Below are 12,984 nucleotides of genomic sequence, written 5' to 3'. Positions count from 1 at the left end.
CTGCCGTTTACTTACTGTTTTTATATAGCGGTTGGTTGCTTCGTGTAGGGTAGATTTCAGAGTTGACTACATTACCTCTACATTATCTGTTTCGGCTTGATTTTGCAGCGACGATGGACAAAATCTCCCATGCTTTTGAAGTTAGTGCCCTTAAAGTTGAGGACCTTTGTGGATGTGTTGGATCTAGTGAAACCTTTCCTGAGGTGAAACCATACCATGTTGTGGTCACTGGAGGCCAATGTATCGCCTACCGAAACCTCTGACACTTTCTCCGTTGGTGAGTACCAGGTCCAGTATCGCCTGATCCCTAGTGGGCTCCAATACCATCTGTCTGAGTCGTGCTCCCTCTATGGAGGTAAGTAGCCTTCTGCTGCCGCTGGTCGTAGCAGAAAGTTTGTTCCAATCTGCATCAGGCATATTGAAGTCCCCTAACAACACCGTGTCTCCACGCAGAGTGATGGTCTCTATGTCTTTCTGTTGTCTTGGAGGTCTGTATACTACACCAAGATACAGGCATTTGTCATTCCCCCTGGCAAGGTTTACCCATAGGGATTCCCCGGTGTATTTGACTTCTGCGATTCTGATAACTTTGATGTCCTCTTTAGTGTATAGTGCTACCCCTCCTCCTGTTTTGCCCTCTCTGTCTCGACGAAGTAAGTTGTATCCCGGTATAGCCATATCCTACCCATGGGAATCCGTGAACCAGGTCTCGGATATTGCTATCACGTCTAGGTTGGCGTTCCTCATTTCCGTCTCTAATTCCAGAATTTTATTGCCTAAACTGTGGGCATTGACGTACATAGTCCTCCATACTTTATGTTTGCTGAGTCTCCGTTAACTCAGCATTTTCCGTGGATGGTAGGATAACTCTGTCACACAAAGTTGACGTCCTCTGGTGACCTCATGGACAGAATTAGCTCTCCTAGAGCTGAGAAAAGACAAGAAGACCTTTTGAAACATGTTCTTTCCCCCTGTCTGTTTCTGCCTCACTTTTTCTATTGCCTGCCCAAATCTTCTTTAAGAGCATAAGAATAGCCTTACTGGATCAGACCAGTGGTCCAACTAGCCCTGCATCCCGTCTTCATGGTGGCAAATCCTGTCAAAAACCCAAAAAAGTAGCACCATGTGATGCTGCCGATCCAGGGCAAACAGTGGCTTCCCTCATGTCTATCTCAATAGCAGACTATGGACTTTTCTTCCAGGAACTTATCCAAACATTTTTTTAAACCCATGTACTTTAACCACTCTTATCACATCCTCTGGCAATGCGTTCCAGGGCTCAATTATTGGAGTAAAAAATTGATCCACTTGCACCCGTTCGACACAGGATTTTGTAGACTTCATTCATATCTCCCCTCAGCTGTCTCTTTTCCAAGCTGTAGAGCCCTAAACTCATATTTTCTATTTCAGATTAAAAGTGCATTCTTTGGTTGCTCTCCTTTCCTTCCTATCCCCCCCTCCATCCAGGGACAGTCTCTCCCTCCCCAAAATGTTTGCAGGAGCCTTGGACATCTTCTCACCTGACGATCCCTCTTTTTTAAATATTACAACTGTAACATTCTATTTATTACATGTTTTCACTTATCCATTCTGTTTTTATAGTTTCCACTAGATGGCGCCATAACCATAGTACTGTATGTTTGAAATATCTTTTACTTTGAGTCAATTCATTTTTAATTTTTTTTTAACTATTTCCACTAGATGGCGCAATTCCTTCATTTATATTTATATAAGTTTCAGCTTATTTTATTATTTTAATTGTATGTTTACTTTCTTGCCCACCATTTATCTACAAGTTGATTTTTATTTTATTTTGCTATGCATATGTGGGTGTTTTCTGTCTTGACTTGCACTCACTATATAGCCACATCACATTTCACCTTCTCTAGTTTATCATATGGTTTCTACTTTTTGGTTTTCGATACTTACTCCACTTGATTTATTTGCATATTTTGTCATACTTTGTGTTTTCTGGATCTTCTATTGTGATATATAAAGTCATGTGAAAAAATTAGGACACCCCATAAAATATTCCATTTTTTCTTAAGAAATGTTCACATATCGATGTCAAATTTTTTTAAATTTATCTCTGGGAAAGAAAGTGATATAATTGCAAGAAAATAAAAAATTCCTTGATTTACTCATGAAACAAAAGATAACCACAAAAATGTGTATCTAACTGAGAAATAAATTAGGACTCTCTATATACCCTAATAGATAGTGTTACCCCCTTTTTAACTGAAATAACTGCTATGAGACACTTCTTGTAGCCGTCTACCAGTCTCTGACATCGGTCTGAGGAAAGTTTGGCCCACTCCTCAATGCATCAAAGCATCCCAAACCATGGCACTTCCACCTCCATGCTTCACAGTTAGTATGAGGTTCTTTTCCTAGAATGCTGTATTTGGTGTACGCCAAACATGTCTTCTTTCTGGTGTCCAAATAATTCAATTTTAGACTCCTCTGTCCATAGAACATTATTACAGAAGGCCTGGTCTTTGCCTACGTTCTCTCTGGCAAACTTCAGTCTGGCCTTGATGTTTCTCTTAGAGAGCAAAAGTCCTCCCATGCAAGTTAAATTTGTGCAGTCTCTTTCTAATTGTAGAGGCATGCACTTTCACATCAACAGTAGCAAGAGCCTGCTGTAGGTTCCATGATGGCATTTTAGGGTTTTTGGAGGCTTCTTTTAGTATCTTGTAGTATGCTCTGGGGGTCAACTTGCTTGGACTGCCTGACTTGGGCATGTTGGCAATTGTTTGGAAAGTCCTCCACTTGTACACTATTTTCTTGCTCGTGGAATGACTAATGTCATATTCTTTTGAGACAGCTCTTTTGATCTCACCATGGTGTTCACTCTCACCACAGCAGTCATGAGCACACCAAACTAAATGTCTGAGGTTTAAGTAGAGCAAACCTTGTACACCTGTATGTGATTTGAGCCACTTTAAGTGGGAGGATATGTGTACATTTCTTAAGAAAGAACTGAATAGTTCATGGGGTGTCCTAATTTTTTCACATGTGGTAATATTGTGTGTGTATTTTTGTGAGTTGCTCTAGGAATATTATTCGCAGATAGATATCTACCAGTTACTCCCAGTGACTGAGACATGATGCTAGGCACAGTGGACCTTTGGTCTGGTTCACATGATACCTCTCGTGTTCTTTCAGAGTGCTGTCCCATTTAGTCTTTCGCCTTCACCCTCAAGATCTTGGCTGCAACCCTTACTGTGAACAACTTTATCTCATCCTTGCAGGCGAAACAACAGTCACAGCTGCGCAGCGACATGGCTGAGGAGAGCAAGAATGATTACGCCTCCTGTTTGCAGAAGTTCAACCAGGATCAGAATCAGTTCTATTACAGCCAGATGCCCGAGACCTTCAGGGTAAGGAAGAAGGTCTCTGTTGCAGCCTCTCCTTAGTGCCCTCAGACCTTGCTATGTAATCAAGCTCTCTCTCGCTCTTTTACTCTTGCACTATTTATCTCAGGACAAGCAGGCAGCATATTCTCTACATGTGGGGTGACGTCGCCAACGGAGCCCCGTAGCGGACGTTTTCGCAAGCAGACTTGCTCGAAGACCTTCAGGCTTGCGATTGGCCCGCGCATGCGTGCGTGCCCTTCCCGCCCAGCCTAGGGCATGCATCTCCTCAGCGTGTCCTCAGTTCTCTGTTTTCCGCGGAGCAAGAAGCACTGCTCCCTTGCTTTGCGCGATCTCATTGTCCCTCTTGCACCGCAGCTTATTTTGTTAGTTTTTTTTGAGTCGCTGTGATCGCGTCTTTCATTTTCTTTCTTTTCATTTTTTCAGTTCATATATTTTTGACCGGGTTCCCAGTCTTCCTCTGGCCGCCTGGCCTCTTGGGGCCGCGGCTCTCTTTGTCCCGGATTTAAACACTGCACTAAGTGCAACCGGGTTATCTCCATCACCGATCCTCATCGTTGGTGTGTGGAGTGCCTGGGTGCAGAGCACCGTGCTGAGTCGTGTCCCCGTTGTGCGACTTTATAACCGCGGGCTCTTCGTTGGGCGCCTCGGCCTAGAAGTCCCCGTCAGCCTCGAAGGATCCGGCCTCGGCCCCTCCTGCTACTCCAGCTTCGGGTAAGTCTCCTCTTTCCTCCTCAAGTATGCCAGCGAAGAAGCCTACCTCGGAGTCTCATGTTAGCGCCGCCTCGTTGGCGTCAATCTAAGCTTGCCTCCTCATGTAGGGAATACTCTTCCTCGAGGTCGCCCCCGAAGGAGCGCACTGCTGCACCTCCGACCCACCTATCTTTGGTCTCGGTGCTTATGTTTGAGGACATGCTTAAGGCTATTATTACCACGCAGTTTTCCTCGGTGGTAAACCAACTAGTCCCGACTTTGACGCCCTTGACCTCGGTCTCGACCCAGTCGTGGTCTGACCAGCCTGAGCGTCCCCTCGTCTCTTGAGGCCTCAACCGTAAGACTCGTCGGATTCCCTCGAGCAGGTCTTCCTCTCCAGAGTCACCGGTGACTTTTCGAGGGTCCAAGCTGGGGGCTGCTTGTTCCGCCGCTTCTGTGGTGAGGCTCGCCTCTTCCAAATGGCCCCGGTCTTCCCCGCCCCATAGGGGCAGGTCTCTGACCTCGAAACCGTCTAGACACACACTTGTCCTTGAATTGGACTCTAGTGTTTGTTCCCCATCGAGGCGCTTGCCAGCTTCTAAAGGGACTGCTTCGAAGCCAGTTGGGGATTTTTCCTATACCCCGTCTTCTCCGAGGCTTTCTCAGCGCTTTCCTAGGACCCAGGGGTCTTCCCCGGTCCATCTGGCGCGGGGCCGTTCTTCGACGCCCCCTACATGCCTTAGTCGAACCTCTTCGGTCTCCTGTTCACGGGACTTTGAGACTCTGGCTTACTATTCCAGGGAAGTTTCTCCCTCTTTCTCGGCTGCACCCCGATCTCGGTCGGAGTCCACCCCCCCCCTCCCCCCGGAGGATGACTCTTCTTCTCGGACTTCCTTCTTTTCTCGTTTCATCTCTGACATGGGCAGAGCTCTGAACTTGGATCTTCAGTCTGACTCCTGCTTTACCCAGGAATACCTGGCGGAATTGGGAGTTGACAATAGAGAATGACAAGGTAGCCGCGGGTAACCCGCCGAAACGGGGAAGAAAAAATAGTGGCCTCTGTGGTAACGGGGACAAGGCCATTCACCGCCCCGTGGAGCGGTGAATGGACTTGTTTCCGCAGTGAGGCAATCAAAGATCGCACGGTCCCCACCCACCCAATTGCAGCGTTCCACCATCTCCCTCCCTCCACATCACCTTAGATGTAGAGCACTGTTCTTCAACCGCTGGTCCGCAGGAAATTTCTGCCGGTCCGCACAGGGCCGGCAAGATTAAGGGACAGGCGCAAAAAAAAAAAAAAGCCTCCCTCCTTCCTTTCCCTTGCTCTTACCACCCTGCTGCAGTTGCTAAAGCCGGTTTGAGTCCATCTTAGTGCTATTGCTGCTTTTCATCAGCCGATTGACGGGAAGCCTATCTCTGTTCATCCTGTGGTTTCCCGCTTCATGAAAGGACTTATCCATGTTCAGCCGCCCCTTCAACCTCCTCTGGTGGTTTGGGATCTAAACGTGGTTCTTGCACAAATGATGAAACCCCCGTTCGAGCCGCTGATGCGGGCTCACTTGAAATATCTTACTTGGAAGGTTGTGTTCCTTATTGCTCTCACTTCTGCCCGCCAGGTCTGTGAGCTTCAAGCCTTGGTTGCGGACCCACCTTTCACTGTCTTCCATCATGATAAGGTGGTCCTCCGTACCCATCCTAAGTTCTTGCCCAAGATTGTTTCTGATTTTCACATCAACCAATCCATTGTTCTTCCTGTGTTTTTTCCGAAGCCCCATTCTCACCCTGGTGAGGTGGCTCTGCATTCTCTTGATTGTAAGCGTGCGCTGGCCTTCTACTTGAAGCGCACCGCTCCTCATCGTACTGCTCCCCAGCTGTTCATATCTTTCGATCCTAATCGTTTGGGTTGCTCTGTTTCTAAGCGGACTATTTCTTACTGGTTGGCCGCTTGTATCTCTTTCTGTTACGCTCAGGCTGGTCTCTCCCTACCGGGTCGAGTCACGGGCCACAAGGTCAGAGCGATGGTGGCGTCTTGCTTTCCTCCGCTCGACTCCCATCGAGGAAATCTGTAAAGCTGCCACTTGGTCCTCGGTTCATACGTTTACCTCGCATTAATGTCTGGATGCTTTCTCCAGGCGTGATGGCCGCTTTGGCCAGTCTGTTTTGCAGCATCTGTTCTCCTAAATTGCCAACTTTCCCTCCATCCCATTCTAATTAGCTTGGACGTCACCCACATGTAGAGAATATGCTGCCTGCTTGTCCTGGGATAAAGCACAGTTACTTACCGTAACAGGTGTTATCCAGGGACAGCAGGCAGATATTCTCGCAACCCACCCACCTCCCCGTGGTTGGCTTCTTTGCTTGCTATCTGAACTGAGGACACGCTGAGTAGACGCATGCCCTAGGCAGGGCGGGAGGGGCACGCACCCATGCGCGGGCCAATCGCAAGCCTGAAGGTCTTCGAGCAAGTCTGCCTGCGAAAACATCCACTAGGGAGCTCCGTCGGTGACATCACCCCACATATAGAGAATATCCGCCTGCTGTCCCTGGATAACACCTGTTACGGTAAGTAACTGTGCTTTCTCTATCTTTCTCGCTCTTTCTCTCTCGCTCTTTTACTCGCTTTCACTCTTATTCTTGCACTCTTTCTCGCTCTTACTCTCTCTTTCTCACTCTTGCTCTTACTCTCTTGCTCTTTTACTTGCTCTACTCTCTCGCTCTTTTACTCGCTCAGCTCTTTTGATCTCTTGCGCTCTTTTGCTCTCTCTCGCTCTTTTACTCTTTTACTCTCTTGCTCTTTTACTCTCACTCTTTTGCTCTCTCTCGCTCTTTTACTCTTTTACTCTCTTGCTCTTTTACTCTCTCGCTCTTTTACTCTCACTCTTTTGCTCTCTCTCGCTCTTTTACTTTCGCTCTTTTGCTCTCTCTCACTCTTTTACTCTCGCTCTTTTGCTCTCTCTCGCTCTTTTGCTCTCTCTCACTCTTTTGCTCTCTCTCGCTCTTTTACTCTCGCTCTTTTGCTCTCTCTCGCTGTTTTACTTTCGCTCTTTTGCTCTCTCTCACTCTTTTACTCTCTCTCACTCTTTTACTCTGACAGAATCTGCAGGAAATGGATGAGAGAAGAACGGTGAAACTGAAGGAGGGCTTCAGCCTCTTTTCCAGTGCAGAGCAGCAAGTTGTGCCTATAGTCAGGAAGTGTCTGGAGGGTATGAAGGTGGCAGCGGATTCTGTGAATGAGAAACATGTAGGTCAAGGTTGTGTGTGTGGAGTTTCTTATTGGGGTTGTTGCCTCTGTGTGTGAGATGCATTATTCTGCAGTATCTCTTAAGGGGGATGTCCTTGTGGGGAAGAGCAACATAAGAATTGCCGCTGCTGGGTCAGACCAGTGGTCCACTCCCGCTGCGGCCCTTAGGTCAAAAACCAGCACCCTAACTGAGACTAGCCTTACCTGCGTATGTCTAACTTTGTCTTGAATCCCTGAGGGTGGGAGGGTTTGTGTCTCTGTAGCATAATAAATGACCTGCCTAGCAGTCATACTCATTATTAATTCATCATTAACCAATAGTGAATGTGGTGAAAAAAACCCACCTGATCAAAGCCTCTTTTTTTGCCATTTCTGGGACAGACCGCAGATGTCCACCCAGTCCTGTCCTTCCATTGCAACTACTGGAGCTGCCCTTCTTCCACAAATTTAGCTAGGCTGCAGTGGACTTCAAGGTCAGCTGGGTGGACGTCCCAGAAATGGCAAAGAGAGGCTTTGATCGGGTATTTTTTATCGCATTCATTTTACTTTGATCATGAATTGATGGCTCTGACTGAGAGATTATTCTGGACGGCCTTGTTGTGGCTGTCTCTTGTGTGTGTGTGTGTGTGTGTGTGTGAGGGGGGGAGATTGTATATAAAAAGAGAATTATTCTGGATTGTCATGTTTTGGTTGTCTTTTCTGGGGGAGGGTGATATTTTGTTTTTTTCCTTGGTGGTGTATCCTGGCCTGTAGTCACCGGAGACTCCCCCTTCACCCCCCACCCTGCGCAGTCAGCAAATCTGGTGTTTTCTTAAAATATTGTTGGTAGGACTCGCAGATGCTGATCGAGATGCATAAATCTGGCTTTGAGAGACCTGGAGATGTAGAATTTGAGGATTTCAGTCAGCCCATGAACCGCACCTCATCGGACAGTAGCTTAGGAACTCTTAAAGGGGCCCTGGACCCTCGAGGAGACTCCAGATTGCTGGGAAAGAGCAAAGCAAAGCGCTGGCCCTTTATGAAGAAAACCAAAGTGAGTATGGACCACTTGCTTCCGTCTCACCCTGGGTGTGTGATTTTTCTCACAGGGGAATATTAAGTGCTTCTATCTCGCCCTGGCTGTCGGGCTTATTTTAGCTCCTCTGCCCCTGAATCCTTTTCCTCTCTCCGGTCTCCCTAAGTTCTTGGCACTGGTTCTTTCGAGAGCTTTCCTGCTGGTGTTGCAGGAGATTTTGAGGGAATCTTTGGAGGTGGGGGGAGAGGGGTATTTGTTTCAAGGTCTTTAAGAGGAGGGGTTTAGGCCAATGGTAGAGTTGATTCTAGATCTCTCTAAATGAATTTTTGAATTATAATTAAAGCTGGGAGCTGCCTTTATTTTGTTAAAAAGTGAGGCGATGAGGGGTACCGTGTGTTATCCCAGGACAAGCAGGAGCCTCGATGTGGAAGCCTCGCTAGCAGACTTGCTTGTAGAAACTAGAAGTTTCAAGTCAGCTGCACCGCGCATGCACGAGTGCCTTCCGCCACTTTGCGGAGGCTGTTTTTCCTCCTATGTCCCAGCCAGCAACAGGCTTCAAGAAGTGTAGCCAGTGTCAGCGTGCGATTTCTCTCATGAACCCACACAGTTGGTGCCTCAAGTGCCTTGGGCCAGACCATCACCCGAAGTCGTGCGAGCGCTGTGCTATTCTTCAACCTCAAGCCCTTAAACGTCGTCTACTTTCAGTGGAGAAGCTCTTCAGGATGGATTCGACCACTTCCTCGACTCCGAAGCCGACCTCGGTCTCACCTTCGACCGAGGGTCCTCCTGTCTCCACTGCTTCGACCTCGAGCCTCATCAGACCTTCTTTGTTTGCAGCGGCTCTTTCCTCAACGAAGTCTGCTGTATCTTCCCCTGTATCCTCAGGTCAGATTAGCAGAAAGTTTCAGTGGTGGTGCTTAAGGTGCCTAAGACTTCCAAGTCGAAGCACATTTCCACTGCCTCTGTGGAACCTCCAGCCAAAGTAGGTGGTCCGGTTTCAGATGCGGATCCATCCTTGCCGGCTTCTTTCTAGACCATATTAGAGAAGCAATTCATTCAGTTCCTCACTAATATGGGATCGAAGCTTGTTACTCTAATCCAGCCTAGGCATTCTGAAGACTCCCGCTAAGTCGAGCCTCTTCCTATGCCTCAGTCTGAGCCTACACACTTTATGCAGGAAGCAGAGTCTCTGCGAGTGTCTGGTCTGGCATCTATGCACATAAAGCAAGGAGCAGATTCTTTGCAAGTGCTTCGACAGGAATCCTCACACTCCATACAAGGAGCAGTCTTTGGGAGTGCATCGAGGTTCCTCCATCAAGCCTCTGGAGCTTCGATCCACAGCTTCCAGCCCTATCCATTCCTTGGTGGCATCGACTGCTTCCATCTCCGGGGCGAAGTCTCCTCGATCTTCGAGATCTGCTTCCAAGCACCATTCTCACCGATGATCGAGGCCTTCCTCGAGGCATACTTCCAGGCATAGCTCTTCTTCCAAAGAGCGTCCTTCTTCAACTAAGCCTTGATCTATACCTTCCAGTTCTACTAGACCACCGACTCCTCGATAGAGATCCCCACTTCCACACCTCGAGGTCTCGGCGGTTTTGATTGCTTCATCCAAGTCTCCCTATTCTTTTGATGCCTTTTTTCCTGCCTTGACAACCTCGAGTCCTTCTTGAGGCAAGGCATTGGCTGATCAGCTATCTTTCTCTTTTCTTCGTCAGATGGCTATTGACTTAGACCTTCAATTGGATGCTTGTTCCAAATACTCTAAGGAGTATCTCGAAGTTATGCATCTTTCTCAACCTCCAGCAGAGTCACTTAAGCTTCCTCTTCACAAACTTTTGTCTCAGACTTTTACCAGATGCCTGGAGACTCCTTATGCAATTCCAGCTGTTCCAGGCAAATTAGACTCCAGATATAAAACTCTCCATTGCAAAGGATTTGAGAATTCAGTTATCCCATCAATCCCTACTTGTGGAGTCCTCCTTGAAAAGGTCCCATCCTTCCAAGGTTTATGCTACCATTCTTCCTGGAAGGGAATGGACAAGTTCGGACGTCGCATCTATCAAAATGCCATGATGTCCTCTAAAGTCCTTAATTACAATTTCCATTTTATCACTTATTTTGAGTTCCTCATTGCGCTTTTGCCTAAATTTCTCAGTTATTTAGATACTCAAAAGCACTTTGAATTTCAAGAAATCATAGCTTCTCTATCACAACTCAGATTACATCTACTTAAGCCTTCTTACGATGCCTTTGAGTTGTGTGCCAGGGCAGCTGCTTGTTCTATAGCAATGCGCCGCCTTGCCTGGCTTCGTACTATTGACATGGATCCTAATCTTCAAGACCGCTTTGCTAATATTCTTTGTGCAGGCAATGACCTCTTCGATGAATCTATTGAGGCAGCCACCAAGAAATTGTCTGAGCATGAAAAATCCTTTGCTTCTATTGTCAGACCTAAGCCAAAGCCAGCTCCTGCCAAGCCTGCACGCCCTCCTCCTATTTACCAGAGGCATTTTGTTCCGAGAGCGGCTCCTTATACTCGCCCTCCTCCCAAGAAACAGCAGAATCAGAAGCAACAGAAATCTTAACCGTCTGCTGCACCTAAGGCTACGCACTATGCAGCCTTTTTGACTGTTTAAAACAGAGCATAATCTCCACCGTTCTGTCTCCGGTGTTTATTCCAAAGCCTCATTCTCATCCTGGAGAATCAGCTCTTCATACTCTGGACTGTAAACGTGCTTTGGCCTTCTATTTGGAACTGCTCCTCAACTTTTTGTCTCTTTCAATCCAAATAAGTTGGGACATCCTATCTCTAAGCGTACCACCTCCAACTGGAAGGCTGCTTGTATCTCTTTCTGCTATGCCCAGGCTGGATTACCCCTAAAGAGTAGAGTCACAGCCCGTAAGGTCAGAGCAATGGCAGCTTCGGTAGCTTTCCTCAGATCTACACCTATTGAGGAAATTTGCAAGGCTGCTACTTGGTCCTCGGTTCATACCTTCACTTCTCACTATTTCCTGCATGTTTTCTCCAGACGGGATGGCCATTTTTGGCTGACAGTATTACAAAATTTGTTCTCCTAAATTGCCAACACTCCTACCATACCATTCTTGTTAGCTTGGAGGTCACCCATATGTGAGAATAGGCTGCCTGCTTGTCCTGGGATAAAGCACAGTTACTTACCGTAATAGGTGTTATCCAGGGACAGCAGGCACCTATTCTCACAACCCACCCACCTCCCCTGGTTGGCTTATCTGCTAGCTATCTGAACTGAGGAGACGCGCCCTGTGCTGGGCGGGAAGGCACTCGCGCATGCGCGAAGCAGCTGACTCGAAACTTCTAGTTTCTACAAGCAAGTCTGCTTGCGAGGCTTCTGCATCGGGGCTCCGTCGATGACATCACCCATATGTGAGAATAGCTGCCTGCTGTCCCTGGATAACACCTGTTACAGTAAGTAACTGTGCTTTACAGATGTCTGACTGCTTTAAATCGCTCCATGGGTCTTCTGAACCTGACAGACACTTGTTAGTGACTGGACAAACCCAATTGTACAGTAGAGAATGACACGGGGAAAAATTCTGTCCCATCCCTGTCCCACCATCCTCTTCACCGCCCCGTCCCTACAGTCCCCTTCACCGCCCCTTCCCTGACCTCCCCTTCACCGCCCCGTCTTCGCCTTGCCCTTTCACCGCCGCGTCCCTGCCCCCACAGCATCCATACAAGCCTCAGTACTGCAATATTTAGCTTATTCCTTCCTTATAATCAAAGTACTGTCTGCTGAACTAGAGAAAGAGATGTTCAGCTGGCAGGGCTTTGTTTGTAAATTTTTATAAACACAATTAATATACTACTTTATCCTAAAGCAAAAAAAAAAAATAATAATAACTATATAGAAATTTTTTTTCTACCTTTGTTGTCTGGTTTCTGCTTTCCTCATCTTCTTATTCAATTCCTTCCATCCACTGTCTGCCGTCTCTCTGCATCTTCAATTTGCTCTGTTACTGTGCCTCTCCCTTCACCCCCTCCCCAATTGGTCTGGCACCCATCTTCTTCCCTCCGCTCCCCCATAGTCTGGCTTCTCTGTCTTCCCTGTTCCCCATTTCCCAGCGTCTTCTCCCCACTCTCTGTTCCCCATTTCCCAGCGTCTTCTCCCCACTCTCTGTTCCCCATTTCCCAGCATCTCCTCCCCACTCTCTCTTCCCCAGTGTCTTCTCCTCTCCATCCCCCCACCCCAGCACCCTTTGCATGGTCCAGCAGCTCCCTCCCACCGGCCAGCCGTGCATCTCCCTCCCTCCCTCCCTTTCCCTTACCTTTTCTTGTGGTGAAATTGGCAATTTCTATAAGGCTATGCGCTGTATTACAGCGGGAGCCTTGAAGTCGCATCGTGTTGCCTGCTGGAAAAGTCCTCCGATGCCACTGAAACAGGAAGTTGCGTCAGAGGAGACTTTTCCAGCAGGCAACACGACGTGACTGCAAGGCTCCGGCTGTAATACAGCGTTTAGCCTTATAGAAATCGCTAGTTTCACCACAAGAGAAGGTAAGGGAGGGAGGGAGATGCACGGCCGGCAGGGAGAGAGGGGGCTGCCGGACCGCATGCTCGTTCACTACGTGTGCTCACCATTCACCGCTCTACAGGGCGGTGAATAGCCTTGACCCCGAT

The 12,984-nt window shown here is 47.7% G+C and overlaps 1 protein-coding gene across 2 annotated transcripts in view; it reads left to right on the top strand.

Annotated features, from left to right (window-relative positions):
- Positions 1 to 12,984, top strand: part of TRIP10 (thyroid hormone receptor interactor 10) — a 43,671-nt gene that overhangs the window by 18,591 nt on the left and 12,096 nt on the right. For both annotated transcript variants that reach the window (XM_033924704.1, XM_033924705.1), the window contains exons 7-9: positions 3,255 to 3,383; positions 7,165 to 7,311; positions 8,141 to 8,344. In XM_033924704.1, coding sequence (XP_033780595.1) covers positions 3,255 to 3,383; positions 7,165 to 7,311; positions 8,141 to 8,344 — 480 coding nt within the window. The remainder of the gene's footprint in view (positions 1 to 3,254; positions 3,384 to 7,164; positions 7,312 to 8,140; positions 8,345 to 12,984) is intronic.

This window comes from Geotrypetes seraphini, chromosome 16 (genome assembly GCF_902459505.1).
Source record: "Geotrypetes seraphini chromosome 16, aGeoSer1.1, whole genome shotgun sequence".
Lineage (NCBI taxonomy): Eukaryota > Metazoa > Chordata > Amphibia > Gymnophiona > Dermophiidae > Geotrypetes > Geotrypetes seraphini.
Note: the sequence above shows the minus strand (reverse complement) of the source record. Positions and strands in the feature narration are given on the sequence as shown.